At 38.3% G+C, this 19,045-nt stretch overlaps 1 protein-coding gene across 1 annotated transcript in view; it reads left to right on the top strand.

Moving 5' to 3' along the window:
* Positions 1-19,045, top strand: part of Pde11 (Phosphodiesterase 11) — a 186,298-nt gene that overhangs the window by 152,388 nt on the left and 14,865 nt on the right. The window contains exons 16-18 of the mRNA XM_090377320.1: positions 1,821-1,884; positions 8,306-8,380; positions 17,558-17,641. Of these exons, the coding sequence (XP_090233446.1) occupies positions 1,821-1,884; positions 8,306-8,380; positions 17,558-17,641 (223 nt within the window). The remainder of the gene's footprint in view (positions 1-1,820; positions 1,885-8,305; positions 8,381-17,557; positions 17,642-19,045) is intronic.

Here is a 19,045-nt window from a genome sequence, read left to right as displayed (position 1 = left end):
CCCATGCATTTTTCTTCTCTGCCACATGTCTCATTAGTCCGTCTGACAACCATTTAGGCCTAAACCTTGAACGATATTTCTTAGTTGGTATGTAAAGCCTGGTAGCCACCAAGATTAGTTCCTTGAATGCTTCCCATTTTGAGTTTGCTGTTGGTAACATCATCAGTTGGTCCCACTGTATAGAATTTAAATACTGTCTCAGACCATCATAGTCGCCTTTACGAAAACAAAAACCCTTCCCTTTACCTCTGATGGTAGTTACCTCCTTGAGTAAATCCCACTTCAACACACTGTGATCACTGCCACCTAGTGGTTCATTTATCTGCAGGTTCTTAATGCATGAAGAATCACTACTGATAATCAGATCAAGAGTATTGCTCCCTCTTGTTGCCTCACGAACATGCTGATGTAGAAAACAATCATCCAATAAATCCACAAAAGCCTTGCTAGTGTGCGAGTGACCAACCCACAAATTCCAGTCAATATCTGGGAAATTAAAATCCCCCATTATAAGACTCTCTGATTTACTGGCCCACTCTATTTCCCTGTACAATATATTATTATACTCATCAGAGTCATTAGGCCTATAGCACACTCCTACTCTCAATTTTGATTTCCCTATGCTTATGTCACACCAAACTGACTCGACACTGCCCTGTCCATCGATGTCAACTGGCTTCACTTCCTTTGACTTTGTGTTTCTTAATTAATAGCATAACCCTTCCTCCCCTCCTGTCCTGTCTATCCTTTCTATATACATTGTATTCCCCAAATTCCAGTTCCGCATTACTTATATCTGTGTGATACCACGTCTCTGATATCCCAACAATATCTGCCTTTGATATTTTGAGCAATACCTCAAATTCATCAAATTTATTTACCAAACTCCTAGCATTGGTGTACACGCAGGTATACATGCACCTGTTTCTATTCTTAGCTACCCTAACACATCCCATGTGTTTACTTGTAACGCAGTGACTACCAGCAGTCTCTGAAATATCCTGCATCTTGTTTTTCAGACTTCTGCTCATTTGAATAGAAGCAGTGCAAGAATCACTTCCACCTCTGCCAGTGGCTACTGTTAATCTATTAGTCCTTGTATCCCCCCCAACTAGCAGTTTTCCGACCCACCTAACACTGCCTCGACAGCATCAGCAAAAATTCTTGCACCCTTTCTATTTAAGTGTATCCCATCCCTGTAGAAGCAATCTCTCCTGTTAACAAGTACAGTCCAGGCTGAAAAAAATTCTACCCCTTGAGCCTTGCACAATCCCTCCAGGGCCGAATTGATCGACAAGGCTCTCATCATATACTCCCTCCTATCGTGTCTGGGCAGAATTGCAGACACTTTCAAGTTCAACCCTAATTCATGGCTTTTTTTCAACAGTGACCTGTACTTGCTAAGTAATTCCGCCGGTCTCCTACTCTTAATATCATTAGTGCCAACGTGTACAACTATATCACCTTTTGTGCCCTTAAAAGATGATATATATGAAGTTGAAGTGGTTTTTTGGCTGATGCTGCATAAGCTTGCTTTTTTACATCAAATGCCTCTACTAATGCTAATAGGATAAATATATCTTATTTGGTGAATAATTTTAAATAAATACAATGGTTTTCCTTACCGTGTGACTTGGTCCATCTGTGTGTGACTGGGTCTTTTATTTAATGGTGATTGTGTTGTGTTCTCAGCTTGATATTTTAAATTTTCTCTAAAAAATTAATAGTAATTATTTTTGTACATTAGTTATAAATAATATAAAGAGTGTTATTTTCTGGATTATTATGATTCTAATTGGCAGGTTTTTTGGTTTATGTAGGGCAATGCTAATGACTGCTTGTGACGTTGGTGCCATAACAAAACCTTGGGAAACTCAGCGAGTGGTAAGTTGTTTTCAATTCTTACGTATTACTTTACATTTAGTAATACTTGAGCAGATTACATAACATGTAAGTTTTACTAGTCTGTGTGCATGATTAAGCCAAATTCAAACTAATTATTTGTTTAGTAATAAGGATTAAAACTCCTACAGCATGATATATGCAACAACTGAATTCATTTTAATGATTAAAATTTACTTGAAACATGGATAAAACAGCAAATTTCCTTTAATAAAAATAGCTGTACCTGATAGTCTAATAAATTATTTCCGTCATAGATTTTTGTTACTTTTTCAGGTGTCACAAAGGTTTTTCTTATTTAAAATAAAAATAAAATCATTTGCTTCTAAATATTGTTTAAAAGCAAACATAAAGAAAAAAGTTGATATGCATATTTATTTATTTTATTATTATTATTTTTTTGGCTTGATTTCAAGAGATTATTATTATTAGCCATATGGTGCAAGGAAGCCTGAGGCTTATGCTGTACCAGCCAAAAAAAAAAATTCTGAATTACCCCAAGAAAGAAAACAAGAGTCAGAAGTAGAAGGGAATCACCAAGAAAGAGAAGAATGATGATATCCTGCACAGGAGCCCGGGTGTGCCAAGTCCATACTCACCAGATGTGAGAGTTTTTTTTTTTTTATGAGCCACCTCCAGACCTGTATGAAGCACTCAAGATGTGGCCTGATCATTGCATTATACAATGGGATAATCGCCTCCTTATATCTGCTAGCAAAATTTCTTATATCAATAATAAAACCCTATGAGCTGTCCTGGCAGCCTGTCTGCACAGCTCAGAGAACTTCATATCAGACTGCACAATTACTCCAGCTCCTTGTCATTTTTCATTACTCTGTCCTCAAAAATTTGTAGGTGCTGTGAGCCAATCTGCAGTCACTGTGCTAGGAGCAATCACACACATATTGCATTTGTCAACATACACATAAGCCTGCAATATGTGCAAATTGCAAGTCAAGGGGAAACAGATGCAACCATTCAGTAAGAGACAGGAAATGAGCATGCACAGAAACTGATTATCGAATGGACTAATTACTTTGCACCTGCAATGACACAGTACAGTAGCTTCCACAATATGCATCAGAACCAACAGAACTGTGAATGTAATAAAAGGTTTGGTTGTAATCTACATTCTTTAAATATAGTCCATTTAAATGTTCAAAGTCAAAGGGTTGTGGCAGAAGAATTCCAGATTGTGTGCGATCATGCACAGATTGATTTTGCATGTATCCAAGAACCATATGTAGTAGATGGTAGGATTATGGGATACTTCTCTATTCGGACTGCTTCCAGTCAAGATCATAATCTGCATGCAGCTATTCTTATCTTTAACCACAATATTAGTGTTACTCTTATGCTTTCTTCCTGCATTTTACATGCTGTATGCATATCAGTCAAGACAGATAGCATCAAATTTTACCTAGTTTTGCTTTATTTCAAACATGGGGTGGAATATGAACCATATCTAAATTACAAGGAGGACTTATTGCATCACTTGAGGAAGAGAAGGTCATTCTGTGTTTGGATGAAAATTCTAAAACTACCTTGTGATTCAGCAAACCAACTGATGACAGAGGATGCTTACTTAGAGAGGCAATACTTAATCATAATTTGTTTGTGCATAAATAATCAGAACACCGCACCTTTTGGAGTGTGAATCGGGAATCTAACATTGATGTCATGTTATCCACCATGCAAGAATCAGATCTCATCGATAATCAGTCAATTGAGCCAGACTAGGTATCCAGTGACCATTGGGTAATTAGGTTTCAAGTTGATAAGCTAATTATCTGTCGTCTGTGCTATGTACAAGGCCAGCTAAGATGGTTCTCGATACAACTGTAAAATTGGACTAGCAACTTGGGATAAAGTTGGTGAGATGACAGCAAACCAGTTGCTTTCTATGGTGGGATGTGACGCATTATGATTGTTGCAGAATTAGTTAGTTGATGCATCTGTGTAAAGAAACAAATCAGGCAAGAAAGTTGTTCCAACAAATGCTGAGAAGATGACTTGGAAAATTCCAAATTTCAAGTCATCTTCAACACATATCTGCAAGATGGGGTTTTTCCAACCCAATGGAGGTAGGCCTGTTAAAACTGCTTTTGAAATCTCCAGTGAAACCAAAGGGCAGAGTGGAATCTTATTGCCCAATTGCTCTATTTGAGGGGATTGGGAAAAGTTTGTTTATTTGTTATTTGGTTTTTAGAAGCATTAACAACTAAGGCCATATTGCTCCGTGAATATGCGGTGGTCATTCCTGACCTTTCCGCATCCTCCGTATTTGGTGGTGACGGGCTCGAACCCCGGTCTAATCAAGAAGCGTGTGCTGTGCACTGCTGCTCCTTCCCACCTGGCTCCGGAGGCGCCTCAATTGGGAAAAGTATATGAAAGACTCCTGGTGGTGCGAATGATGAATCATGGCGAGGTAACTATGTTTTATCTGATGATATCACTGCAGGCAGAAGAACAGATGATGCATTACAGCAGCTGGTCAATTGTGTGCATATGTGAATATAATTTGGGCATTTTTGCTGAGGCATTTGACACAATCATTTGGAAAAATGATTGTGCCAAATGCTCAAGCAAAATGTACAAAGCAGTTATATTCTGTCATAAAGGACTATAACACTTGACAGAACTGTGACTGTCAAGTCTTCCTGTGTAATGCTTACAAGGAGTGTAGTAAGAGATCCCCTTGGGGACCTGTTTTTGGGCAACTTCTGTGGAACCTGGCATTCCGTGAATGGCTGAAATAAACTATAGTTTCATTTCAGCCATTCGCTGAGCTATTCCTTCCACACGTTCAAACTTAACTCTGTCAGAACTACATCAATGGTGCAAACTGCATAGACTGACAGTGTCCATAACAAAAAATAAAACTGTGTTATTGAAGGGGCACCTGTCAGTGACTAGTAACCTGGTGATTTCTTTAGGCGGAGCTGATCTCAAATCTGTGAAAACAATAAAATACTTTAGAATCCTAACAGATAGGCAGCTATGCTTCTTTTCCCATATTACTTATGTAACGGATAAGATCTGGAAATTTGTTAGAATGATTGCACGGATAACGAGGAAGGATTGAGGAATAAAAGGAAGAACACCGAATTTGTTCTATGACTGCATCTTCTTGCCAGTTAGTTATGATGGTGTACATGTATGGTTGGACTATAGATTGCAAAAGGCGAATGTCAGGAAGCTGTTTGCAATACAGCATTCAATGTTATTGAACCTAAGTGCTGCTTGCAGAACTGTTTCAAACAATGCATTGTAAGTTTTGCCCGGATAGCTGTCTCTAGACCTACACTTAGCTTTCAAGTCAATGTTTTTTCACTTAAGGCATGGAGTGCCACACAGACATCTATCAATTGAAATTGATTCCCCCCCCCCCCCCCTTGTTAGTTTTAGTTGTTGGCGCATCAGCTTCTATGGCCATAATGCACCTCCCAAAGTTTTTGCTTTTTACTGTGATCCAAGCCCGAGGCGGGAATCGAACCCGCGACCTTTGGGTTGCCAGGCAGGCACTTTACCTACCTGGCTAGCCAGGTCGGCATTGAAATTGATTGAACTGGTGCATACAAAAAAGAGAACTTTATCTGGGCTCTCTTGGTTGGTCAATGGCAGGAGATATGGAATGATAGTACTAAGGGTTGCATTACAAATAAATTCCTTCCTCATGTAAATATTAATAATAAATCTTGATCCAGATGATTTAGTCAATTTACATGCCACCTTCTTTTTGGCAGGACATTGATCATTTTTTGAAAAGTTATGAGCCATTGTGCTTGCATCTGCGGGAAAGATGAAACTTGGGGACATATATTATATGACTGTTATGTGTACTCTGATCTTAGGGAGGAATTAATAGCAGGGTAACCAAATCTACTTCTGGTAGGAAAGGGAGATTTCAAATCTTTCCAAGGGTTTGCCATCCAGGTATTTCGAAGACTGTTAATCTTGTTACAAATAGAAGAGGAAGGAAATTAATTATTCCATTGTGTAATGAGGTCTTGTGGCTATTGGAAAACAACCAGGATGGCTGATCATTAGATCAGATTTCAGAATGTGCAGCACCATTCTAATTAGAGGTGAGAGCTTGCCATGCATGGGCAATGATGCACAAATTGTTTCAGAGAGAAAGACATTTTGGAGAGTTTGTGTATGTATGTACTTTGTTCTCTGTATAATACTATGAATTGTGTCTATAATACTGTATGTATGGTATTGTAAATATATGGTAGGGTTGCCCAAATTTGGTACAATAAATAAATAAGTCCTTTCTGTATGCCCAGGGTTTGCCTCCCTCCACCAGAGACCTTTCTATTCCCTACTACACCCAGCCTGCCTCCTCGATGCAAGGATGGCCAACATGGGGTCTCTCACCAGGGGCCCCCTTGGCTAAATGGCTAGAGGAACAACAAACCAACACTAAAACTAACATTATCTCTGGCCTTTACAGAGTTCGTATTGTGACACAGAGTATATAAATGTGAAGATGGAAGAATCCCTGGTGCTGCTTGACAGTCAACACTATACACTATGTCCTTTCTGTACAAAATTGTACTTCCATGTTCAAACTCTGCATCCCTTATGCCGGAGTGACATCATGTCATTCATAATCAAATTTATTTACAGTGCCCCTAGTATTAGTGTATGTCCAATATATATGCACTTGTTTGTATTCTTAGTTACCCTAACATACCCATGATGATCCACAGCAGTGTTTAATCCCTGACTCCTTGCTTTCCAGGCTGCTACAGGTTCCAATAGGAACCATGGAAGAATCACTTTCACCCCTGTCTGTATTCCAATCCCACCTAACACTACCTCAATTGGCAGCAGCATATATCCTTGCATGCCTTTTTTTAAAAACAGCATTTTCCGTTAACAAGCAGACCATGCTGCAAACTAGTCTACTCCATGAATCTTGCACAGTCTCTCCAGGGCCATATATTCTCTCCTATTGTCTGGGCAGAACTGCAAACACTTTCAAATTTAATCCTAACTTGTGGCTTTTTGCCAACATTGCCCTTTTCTTCTTAAGTAAGTTCTCAGATCTACTCTTAATATCGTTAGTGCCAACATGTACAATATCACCTTTTGTGCTCTTAAAAGATGACATCTGTTCTACAATGCCCCAGGCATTTGTGGTTAAAATATCCAACTATACATAAATAAGGAAATTCTTTATATGGAACTCACCTCCAGATAAGTTCTGTATAAAGATTAAGCTTGCCTATGTATTTTTAATTACAGTTTTTGGAACTTACACTATCAGCTATGAAGTAAATTTGGTTGAATTATTTATACAGTAACATCTTGAAAATCCAGCACCCTCTGAGACTTAGACATGCTGGATTTTAGAGAAGTGGATTAGCAGATGTAGAGGAGCACATTTCTTTAAATGTTAAGAAAAAAATAACTGAACTGATTTGCATCTGTAAACATTTATAGTGACTATCTTTGCCTTTAATCTGTTTTTGCAAACAGTAGAATTTACACTGCATAGATAATGCAGAATGGTCTTAATGCTTAGGACAGAACAGAGTTGTGCTGGTATTGCTATTTTCAACAGATAGCTTTAGTTATATTATAACTTTGAAAACTGATTTTGTATATTTCATGTCAGCTTACACTGCACAACTTCTGTACAACTGTTTTGTCTGGCAGTGTCACCAGAGACTACCTGCCATCTAATGAGAGACCAGTTAGTCGTAAAACAGACTGTTGTAGTACTCATCTTTTAAAGAAATGGCTAATCAACCTTTTGGTGTGGTCATCTATTTGAATGTAGTGCAGTGCCTGGACTACTCATTGCAAAGGCAAGTTTTTTCCTGAGAATTAGGATCATTGTATCATCCATGCAGTCTGTGATACTGTTTAATGCAATTGCATCATTACTACATAGTTTAATTTCAAGGCAAACCAAAGTTAGTTTTAAAATTCATCCTTAAAATTTTATTATCTATGCAGCTTAAATCCTGGCCACAAAAAAAAAAAAAAAAAAAAACATATTAAAGAACAAGAAGGTCCTGCAAGCATCTTGTAAAGAGAGAAATAATGTTATGCTTTTTTTTTTTTTTTTTTTTTTGCATGGATCCTTCCGTACTTATTTGATATCCTGATACAAGTGCTGGATTGCATTTTTAATATTTACAGATTGTAAAATGTGCTGGATTTTACTGCATATCATTTTAGCTGAGAAATTCAATTATGTGAACTATTTCAATATTAAAATATATTTTTAATATACTATTTTACAGTAACTGAAAATTGTCATTTATTCATTAGATAAAACAGACATTTCTTTTTGTGTGTATGTGTAATTATATTAAAATGTGCCATAAATAATAGCTTTTTGGTTTAAATTTATTTCAGATTATTCCATTTATTGAATTTTCAGGTTGCAGAATTAGTGGCAAGTGAATTTTTCCAGCAAGGCGATATCGAAAAGCAGGAACTAAAAATTCAGCCTATTGTAAGTAATTAATGTCAGTCTGAATAGAAGCTAATCTAGGAAATTTTAATTAATTACTTTGATGTTTGGTGTAAAGTATCCTTTAATTTTATTCATTTGATGGGGTACTCTAATCACTTGAAAGTATTTTACAACAGTTTTAATGAGAAGTAATATTAGAACTAAATTACAAGAAGTAAGTTATAATTTCAGAAAAGGAAGCAGGTATTTACAAGAAGTTAGTTAAATGTTTTGTATGGAGCATCATGTTACATTAAGGCCAAATGATACAAGGAACTTGGCTTTTTTGCACCAGCCAATAAAATAAGATAATAAAACAAAACAGAATATTCTTACTATACCCAATCCACTTTGAATTTAGCCAAACTATATCGCTTTGGTTGTTGGTGTTGTTTAAGGGCTTTAAGGTGCAAGGACAGCAAAGGCCATAATGCACCCAACTATGGTGATGTTAAATACATAGTTCTATCTGTGTAGATGTTATTCAAGTTTATATCATGTTGTATAGTTTTATCTGTTTGAGGAAATCAAAAATTTTGGTCACATGTGGTGTGTCTGCTAGTAGGTCAGAAATGCCGAGAGAGGTGTTCATCGTGGGAAATGAGATAAACATAGCTTGTTGCTCAGTACTGTACTTGGGACAATCAATAAGTAGATGGTGGACAGTGAGCTGAGTGTTGCAGTTTGTACACAGTGGTGGGTCAATGGCTGCAAGCAAATAAAGATGTGTCAGGTGTGTGTGGCCTATCCTTAATCGGGCTAATACAACTTCTTCATGTTGGTTCTCACGTATACTAGATCTCCATGGTTTTAGATCTTTTTTATGCCAAGTAGCTTATTGTTGACTTGATTCTGCCAGATATGTTGCCACTGTTCAAGGCATCATTTATTTATAATGTACTTATAGCCAGATGCAGGTGTGGTGAAGGATTGGTCTATAGGATCAGTAGCAGTTTTGGCAGTTAGGTCGGCCTGTTCATTTCCAGAAATTCCAGCATGACCATGGATCCAACATAACAGAACTTGTTGTTTCCTCTGGTTTAGTTTAGTCAGAGTATTCCAGATCTGTCTAAGTAAGGGGTTATCATTTTTTGTATTGTGTTGTATAGCTTGGATAACACTAATGGAATCGGTATAAATAACGCTGTGCAGTCTAGTTCTTAAGAGTGTGTAGATTAAGGCTATGTGGATAGCACAGAGTTCTGCAGTATAGCTGATTCAGTGGGGAGTTTTTTGGACATAGTGATGTTAGGAAATACTGCTGCTGCACCAACATGCTTTTCAGTTTTAGATCCATCTGTGTAAATTGGTATGTACTGGCCATGCTGGGTTCTCAGTGCTGCGTACATTTGCAGTATGTTCTGTTGGGATAAGGTGTGTTTTCCCCAGGCTGTCAATGAAAAGTCACTGAATAGTATGTCCAAGGTGGGGCTGTATCTCACTCAGGTCAATTTGCCAGTCAGCTTGTAGTGAGCGAAGACGTATCCCGGTTGGTGAGTTTATAGATGGGTAAGCTCTATAAAGGTTTTCCCATTTAGGATAGAAAACACCATTCCAAGTGGGGTGGTTTGGATGCCCTTTGAGTTTTGCGGCATAATTTAATAAAAGCATTTGTCTGTGTAGCTGCAAGGGTGTTTCATGCGCTTTGGCAATTAGGCTCTGAACCGGTGATGTACGGTACATCCCCAGTGCAAGACGAAGAGCGCTGTGGTGTACAGGATCAAGCCAAAGTAAAGCGGTTGGTCTAACAGAGCTATACGCAACAGAACCATAGTCCAGATGTGACCGTATTAATGCACGGTAGAGATGTAGCAGCGTGTAACGGTCGGCTCCCCACGTTGTGCCTGATAGAACTCTTAAAATGTTAAGCTTTTTAAGACAGTTAATCAGGAGCATTTTTATATGATCAAGGAAAGTGAGTTTTTGGTTGAATGTTACACCCAGAAAGCAGACACTAGGAACCACTGGTATGACTTGATTTTCTAGTCTAAGTTCTGGATGTTGGTGTAGGTTACGCTTCCTACAGAAGTGTATGCCAACTGTTTTTTTGGTGTGAGAGACGAAATCCATTGTTTTGGGGCCATTTAGCTATTTTGTTGATGGCACATTGCAACTGTCGTTCTATCATTCACATGTTAGGTGAATGCCAGGCGATACTGAAGTCATCAGCGTACAGGGTAGTGGATATTGTTTGTGGTAGGTCATGTGTTATTGAATTCATTATTATACTAAAGAGAGTGGCACTTAACACTGACCCTTGTGGTACTCCTTCTTCCTGGATGAATTTTGAAGATAAGTGGCTGTTTTTTTTTTTTTTTTTTCTTGTTAGTTGTTGGCGCATCAGCTTCTATGGCCATAATACACCTCCCAAAGTTTTTGCATATTTTACTGTGATCCAAGCCCGAGGCGGGATTCGAACCTGCAACCTTTAGGTTGCCAGGCAGGCACTTTACCCACCTGGCTAGCCCGGTCGGCATAAGTGGTTGTGAACTCTAACTTAAAATGAGCGGCAGTGCAGGAAGTTTCTGATAAACTGTGGTAGGTGTCCGCGAAATCCCAGATCGTATAGGATTAGCATAATACCATATCTCCAAGAAGTGTCAAAAGCTTTTTCGATTTCAAAGAAGACCATTGCAAGATGTTCTTTTCGGACGAAGGCATCACAGAATGTTTATTTCTGTCTTGATCAAAAGGTCAAGAGTGGATCTACCTTCCCAGAAACCACATTGCACAGGATTTAGGAGATCATTTTGAGCTAGAAACCAGGTTAGTCAGGCGTTGAACATTTTTTCCATGATCTTGCTCATACAGCTAGTGAGTGCAATAGGTCGATAATGTTTCAGATTTATAGGTTCTTTGCCTGGTTTTGGAAAAGCCAGAATGTACGCATGATGCCATTTATCAGGGAACGTGTTTTCTTTGAAGAGAAGTAACAGAGTCTTGAGAGCCGGTTCGGTGAGTTTTGCTATCAAAACTAAACCCTGCTGCACTGAGTTTAGTAGAAGATAGAGCATGATGCAACTCTGACATTATGAAAGGGAGATTGTACGCAGAAATTGATACAGTTTTTTTTCAGCTTGTGCTTTGTGTGCCTGAAAATATTGCGAGTATGATGTCGAGCTGATATTTTCATGAAAGATCTACCCAGGGTGTTTGCAATCCCCTCTGGTTTTGTGATATCATGGCCATTGACAGTGAGCATGGGACAGTTGACGCGTGGGTGTTTTGCATACATCAGCTGTATTTTTGCCCATATTGTTTGAGTTTTTGTCGTGCTTGTGATTGTGGAAGCGAAGCATATCCATGCTTCCCTTCTGCTAGTCTGCCTGACTCATTTTGCCTTTGCTCTTGCCTGTTTAAAGTGGATGAGGTTTTCTGTTGTTGGGAACTTCCTGAAGATATTCCATGCTTTGTTCTTCTGTATTTTAGCTGCACTACATTCATCATTCCACCACACTTTTGAGTTGGCCGATATTTTTGTGGATTGTTTTGGAATTGTTTTGTCTGCTGCCTGCAGTATTTGATTAAATATGTATTCTACTACCAGGTTTATCGATGTTTGTTGGATCTGGTTTTCTTCTAGTATTGCTAGCTGCTTGTACACGTCCCATTCAACTTTGGAAAAGTTCCAAAGGGGATCTGATAAGAAAGGTGGGGAATGCTTGTGTCGTTGCGACATATCACAGGATAATGATCACTGCCCAGCAGATTGCTGTGAATAGTCCATCCAAATAGAGGATAGATGGTTGCTGTGCATAGAGAGACATCAATAGCTGATGTAGATCCTGTCAGAAGATGTGTATAGGTGTGAGCCCCATTATTGAGAGTTATCAGATTCTGTTGATCAAGTAGTTTTTCAATGGTTTGTCCAGATTATGGTTTCCCCACAGCGGATGGTGACTGTTGAGGTCTCCTAAGATACAGTAGGGTTTGGAAAGTTGTATCACTAATTCTTCTAAGTCAGCATAGCTTATATTTTGGTTAGGTGGCAAGTATAATGAGACTATGGTTAAATCAAAGTTAATATTGACTCGTGCAGCAACTGACTCAAGGTTTGTTTTCAGCGGGAGTGGCTTTGAGGGTATCTGGGGTTTGATGATCAGTGCTACTCCATGGGCAGGATTGTTCGGATTTTGTGCAACACGATCTTGACGATGTATTATGTATTTCCGAAGGGAAACATTTATATTTGGTGTGAGATTAGTTTCCTGTAAGCAAAAGGCAATAGGGTCATATTGTGAAAAGAGATCTCGGATGTCGGACAAATTACTACGATAGCCTCTGCAATTCCACTGTAAGAAAGTAAACATTATTTGGGTTTAGTGGAACCCTCGACTTCTTTTTGAGGGGCAGAAGATTTGCCTCGCTCAAGTTTACCTTTCTCCTTTGGGAAATAAGGTTTTCCTGTATCCATATCCTCATTGGTGAACAGTTCTAGAACCTGTTTGTCGTGATTTAAATTGTCTTCTGAGTCCATGTATTCTGTTTGGTTTCAGTCAGGAGTAGTAGATACTGTGGTATTCTGTTGAATGGCATCAGGTTGTACTGAGATTGACGTATTAATGGCTTTGCTTTGTTTGTGTTTCGTTTGGTGCGCTGGTACTGGGGACAACAGTGACCTCTGTTTGGGTAGAAATTGATATGTGTTTTGTGTTTATTTGTGCATAAGTGGGCTTATTAGTATTTGGAACCGGTATGGATTTTTTAGCCTCTTGGTAGGTTACATTATGTTCAGTTTTGTACCACTGTATCCTTTTTTCACGCTTCCAAAGCGAACATTCCTTGGAATACGCTGGGTGTGCCTCTTTACAGTTAAGACAGATCAGATTGGTCTTGTGGCTGTGCAGTCAGTACTATGTGTTCAGTCGATCCACAGTGGCACAGGTAGCTACTCCTCTGCAGACTGTCTGTGAGTGCCCAAACGTCTGGCACTTATAGCAGCGTAATGGGTTCGGGATGTATGGTTTAACTCGGCAGTTAAGATAGCCTGCTTTTATCACTGTTGGTGGCTTGGGTTGTCAAAAGTAAGTATTATGTTCTGTGTAGGAACTAGTATGCCGTCTTTCCTTGTCATAATTCTTCTAACATTAATGATTCCTTGGTCGTGTAATTCTTGTTTTAGTTCTTCGTCTGACACGTTCATGAGGTCCCACTCGGTGATGACATCTCTTGACGTGTTCAGGGAAACGTGGGGTGAAACGGTGATAGAAGTTCCACTAAAAGTTTGCAGTTTTTATGCTTTCTAGGCATTTCTGCACTAGAAATGGAGAGAGTTTTCCAACTGGTTGTTCTTGAGTGGAATGAATAATCAAGAAAGTTGGAGTTCGGATTCTGCCTACGTCAGTCTTTTGACGTTTTTGCTGGGACAGAACCAGACTCCTCTTGTTCTTGCCTTGTCAAGGTTTTTTCTATGCACCCAGTGTTTTTCTGGGTTTTATGGACTTCTTGCTTCATTTTGCCCTGGAAGGGAGACCTTTTCCCCTCCAGGTTACCAACCCTGCCACGTGGAGGCAGGAGCAGTGCCACTTTTGTGACCAAGCGGTAATGGGTTAGTAGTAATATGCAAAATAAAAAGAAAAAAGAAAGGTTACTTTTCCTCCTGTTCAAGTAAAGTGATTTCTTTACTGAAGCTTAATTAATTGATTGTTAGTGTAGCGCTGTAAATAAAGAAGACGATTTTATTTATTCAAGAGAGTGCAAATTCACTGGCAAAGTCACTTGATCACAAAATCGCTTGGCACCTGGGGCCATATCACTTTGGAAGTTCATGAGATCCGGTCTTCTGAGGGTTTTATATTTGTGTCCCCCATAGTTCATGTCTCAGCTATTGGGCAGAAAAATAGAAAATAGATACACAAAAACGATGCAATATCATAAGTGTGTCTTCCTACAGTACAAAATTAATTGGACTAGTCTAGAAATAAATGGAATTAGATCCACTTATAAATGACTTTAACTTATAGCGTAAACAAAAATTTCAGACAAAGATATATATTTAAAATGGAATTAAGAGTACACTAATACCCCGACTTACGTGAACTCGGAGTTACACGGTTCTTGATTTTTTCGTTTGGTGTATATCTAAAATTAGCTTACCAGTGATTTGGAAGTCAAATCATAAAGCTTGGGTGGCAGCTTCTGTTTTTGAGGACTGGTTTTGTCACCACTTCATACCTGAAGTCGAACGTTATTGCAAATCTAAACAGATTCCATTTAAAGTGATGCTTCTTATTGACAATGCACCCGGTCACCCTCCTGCCACCCTAATTAATTTCGACCCATGTGTGAAAGTTGTGTTTTTGCCTCCAAACACAACCAGCTTGCTTCAACCGATGGACCAGGGAGTCATCAAAACATTCAAGGCTCACTACACGAGGCGTTCGTTTGCACGTCTGAATGAAGCTATGAGAAAAAATAGTGAGATATCTGTTAAAGACTTTTGGAAACAATTCAATGTTTTAGATGCCATAAGAATCATTGAAGAATCTTGGGATGAAATTCACAAAAAAAACATTGAATGGTGTCTGGAAGAAACTTTGTCCATTTTTTTTTCAAAAACTAGACGAAAACAACGCCAGAAAGTGATCATGTCACTTATGTGATAGAAGTTGTTAATCTTGCCAGGCAATTAGATTTGGGAGTCAATGGTGATGATGTCAACAAGCTGTTGGATTCACATAGTCAGGAGCTGACAATGAATGAGCTCACAGAGATGCATGAGCAAAACGTCACTGAAATATCCGACACTTCAGACCCAGTTCCACCAGAAAAGCACATGACAATTGCAAGTTTGACAGAAGGTTTCAGCTCAATTGGAAAGGGCTTAAAAATTTTAGAAAACATAGACTCCAACGAAGAACGCAAAGCAAGGAATAAAAAAATTGTTAGCTTGATATGAAGAGAAAAAAAGAAGACGCTATGTCGTTAGACGAATTTGTTAGATTTTATGAAGCCATCGACATCGAAATAAATTTTTTACGTAACTCATTTATTTTTTTAATACATATTTTGTATTAATATGTATAAAGAACTGCAATTTTATTAAACATTTTTCTTCTAAACTAGTGTTTTTGTTAGTCCTTGGTCCCAATTAAACAAAATTTATATGCAAGGTTGTACCCCGACTTATGCGAATTCGACTTAAGCGATTTTCGTCGGACCCACCTATCGCGTAACTTCGGGGTATTACTGTATATAATAATATTCCATGATTAGTCAGTAAGACCTGATTAATTGGGGAGTTATATTGAGAATATTTCTGTGTTTGACAATTGCAAAGATTTTAAGAAAATTAGGGTTGAATTTCTGGCTTGCAAGATATTTTTGTATTTTAGTATTATATATATATATATATATATATAGCTAGCCATTCATTTCCATGTGTGTGTGCACAGCAGATGTTTGAGACCACTTAATTGCAGAATTTGTTTGGATATTCTTAAGGATATTTAAATTTTTTTTTACTGAAGTATGCTTCTCTAATGAATACTACTTTACATTTTATGTGTATATAAGAGATTAATACTTTTCAGAGATGGGGATGCTAGCATTCTGTGTAAGGGACTGAGAGTTATAATTTTATGAAACATGTAACTCCCACTCTCCTCTATTATGATATGGCCACAGAATCAAAGCCTACAGGAGTTTGGTAAGCCTTACATGATTCTCAATCAAGTGTTTGTTATAAGGATTAACAGTAATGATAGCATGTTACTACAGCAGGAGCTAGAATAGTTGGGCAGATGGGCTGAGAGGTGGCATTTGAAGTTTAACATCGACAAATGCAAAGTACTGCATATGGGAAGCAGTAACCCCAGAGTAACCTACCAACTGTGTGGTACTACACTCAGGGTAGTGAAAAATGAAAAGGACCTTGGGTAATTGTGCAGTCAGATATGAAGTTTTCTGAGCAGTGCGGATAGGCTGCCAGAGCAGCTCATGGAGTCTTGTCAATTATATACAGGAATTTTGCTAGCATGCATAGGGATGTGATTATCCCCTTATAGAAAAACAGCGGTCAGGCCACACCTTGAGTACTGCATACATGTCTACAGGCCTCATTTTAGGAAGGATGTAGAGCTACTAGAACAAGTACAGAGAAGGGCAATGAGATTAGTGGGTACAAAGGGTTGCTCTTATCAGAACTTAAGTTCTGCAAATTGCAATGTCTGGAGACTAGGAACCTGTGAGGTCTGATTGAGGTGTAACAACCTTGAATGGTTTGAGCAAGCTCAAAGCTGATGAGATTCTTCCTCTTGCTCAGACTGCACACCTGAGAGGGCATAAATTCAAGTTGAGGAAAGACAGTTGTAGAATAAATGTGTAGAAATTTGCCTTTTGTATAGCAATCAGTGGGTGGTTGATTGCTCGAACATACTTCCATTGGTCGTTATGGAAGTTGAGAGCTTAAATAAGTATGAGGAAAAGCTGGACAAACTTTTGGAGCGAATGGATGGGTGAAATGGGAAGTGATTTTTTTTTTGGCATCATTCTGCCTTTACTAATGCTAATAAAATTCAAAAATAAACAAGAGTTTGCAGCAAAACTGACTATGGTTTTAAGTAAGCTGATGCAGTAGAAGTATTTTCTAAGAGAAGATATGTCAAATATTAGGTGAACTTTATCTTATAAATATTTGCATCTAGGATTAATTGAAATTATTGAATAAATAAGGATTTGGGGATGGTAAAAGATCTGACATTGATTTATCTATGCCCACAACAAAATGAATGGTACCCAAAAGGTAACATAGACCCCAGCCGAAGAGATAAGACAACTTACTAATTCAAGTGATGGCAAAAATATTGTGTTAAATTAGAAGTAAAAAGCAGATTACAGTAGTGGGAACATCATCCCAAATAAATAAATAAATTTTCTGTTTATACTCCGGGACGACCCAGTCAGAGGAATTAACAAGATAGATAGAATACAAGAAACAGCACCGTATTCAGCAGTCACGGGCTTGCACCCCGGTCACTCAAGGCACGTGTACTTATGCACCCGCGCGCCTGACCACTAGGCTACGGCGGCCGTTTACATACTAATATTAACTTTATTAGAGAAGTGTATTCTGGCATGCAATATTTAGAATGTTTTAATGCAGTATTAAAAGGCTTTTTTTTTTTTTTTTTTAAACTCATAATATTATAAGGCTCAAAAGTTTTCCGCTATTTTCAGGATATGATGAATCGTGAAAAGAAAGACCAACTTCCATTAATGCAAGTCCGTTTCATCGATGCCATATGTGTGCCTGTCTATGAGGTAAGTTAGTTGTTGATCAGAGTCAATCACAGTAGGGCTCTGCTTTTCGGAGTTCTGCTAATACAGAGGTTTTAAATTATATCCAGGTTCATTAATGTCTGTGTTTTTCGACACGATGTGCTCAGCAGCCTGATAAGGGCAGTGGATGCCATCTTCTTGTTGGTGATTCAGTCTGTTTTACAGCATATGATAATGTAAACATGTTATTAGGCTTTTATATGGATTGACAATTGGAAAAAAAAAAGCTATGTTCCACTTTTCAGCAAGAGTTTGGAACCTAACCTGCTGTATGAGTGGGCCTGTAAATGAAAAGTTGTCGTTCCATTAATTTTAGATAAATTTAAGCCATTATTTATTAATAGCCAGTTGGTGAAATATAGGTTATACAGTGTTTATCTAAATGTGTAATTACTTAAACTCAGATACCTCCTGTCCATCCCTCCTTTGATTAATGAAAATCCAGTTAATAAATATCAGTATTCACCATATACTGCAAGGAAGCCCGAGGCTTTTACTGCACTGGCTGCACCATATACTGCAAGTAAATAAGAAAATACAAATTATATGCTTCCCTCTTTATACAGATAATTATCCTGTTGACCTTTAAATTTGTTCAAACTATCAACTATTTGCAAGGGCAACCTGTTCCAACAATCAATGACTTGCTGGCTAAATGAAAACTTGCTACAATCTAATCTAAACCTCAACCCCTATAATTTCAATTTATGGCCACTAATTCGAGAATTCTCTATAATAGTGAAAATTCCATCTTCAATCATTTTTCTACTCTCAGTGCCTTATAAACCTCAATTGGGTCACCTCTGAGGTGACTGGTTGCCAAGCTCTGTAGCCCACATAATTGGAGTCTTGTACAGTTGTATTTTTGCCTATCTCACCATTAGAGTTGCTTGTCTTTGGACTCTTACAGTTGCCTTATACAGTGGGATTATGACCTCCCTATCTCTACAGGATAACTTTTCATAAATCGTTGATAGGACACCATGGGCTTTCCCCATGCCTGTATCATAATTCCCAGATCACTTTCCTCCTCTACTGTTTTTAATTCAACCCTACAAAGTGTATAGTTTATTTTGAGGTTGCTCTTCCCCAAATGTAAGACCTTTGCTACGTTAAAACTTAGCAGTCACTTTTATTCCTGAAACCTGTTCAAGTCATCCTGAAGGTTTGCTGCTTGGCACTGAACATTAATGACTCTACCAATCTCTACGTTATTTGCAAATTTTGACATCACACCTTCTATCCCTTTGTCTATGACATTTATGAAAATGAGAAACACCAGTGGTGCAAGAACTGATTCCTGAGACACCTCACTTCTGACGTTATACCAATGTGAAGAATATCCATTTATCACAAACCTCTGCCTTTTGTCCTGCAGCCCCCCCC

The sequence above is a fragment of the Mastigoproctus giganteus genome, chromosome 7, assembly GCF_048544385.1.
Source record: "Mastigoproctus giganteus isolate SK-2022 chromosome 7, ASM4854438v1, whole genome shotgun sequence".
Lineage (NCBI taxonomy): Eukaryota > Metazoa > Arthropoda > Arachnida > Uropygi > Thelyphonidae > Mastigoproctus > Mastigoproctus giganteus.
This window is presented reverse-complemented; position numbering and strand designations above follow the sequence as displayed.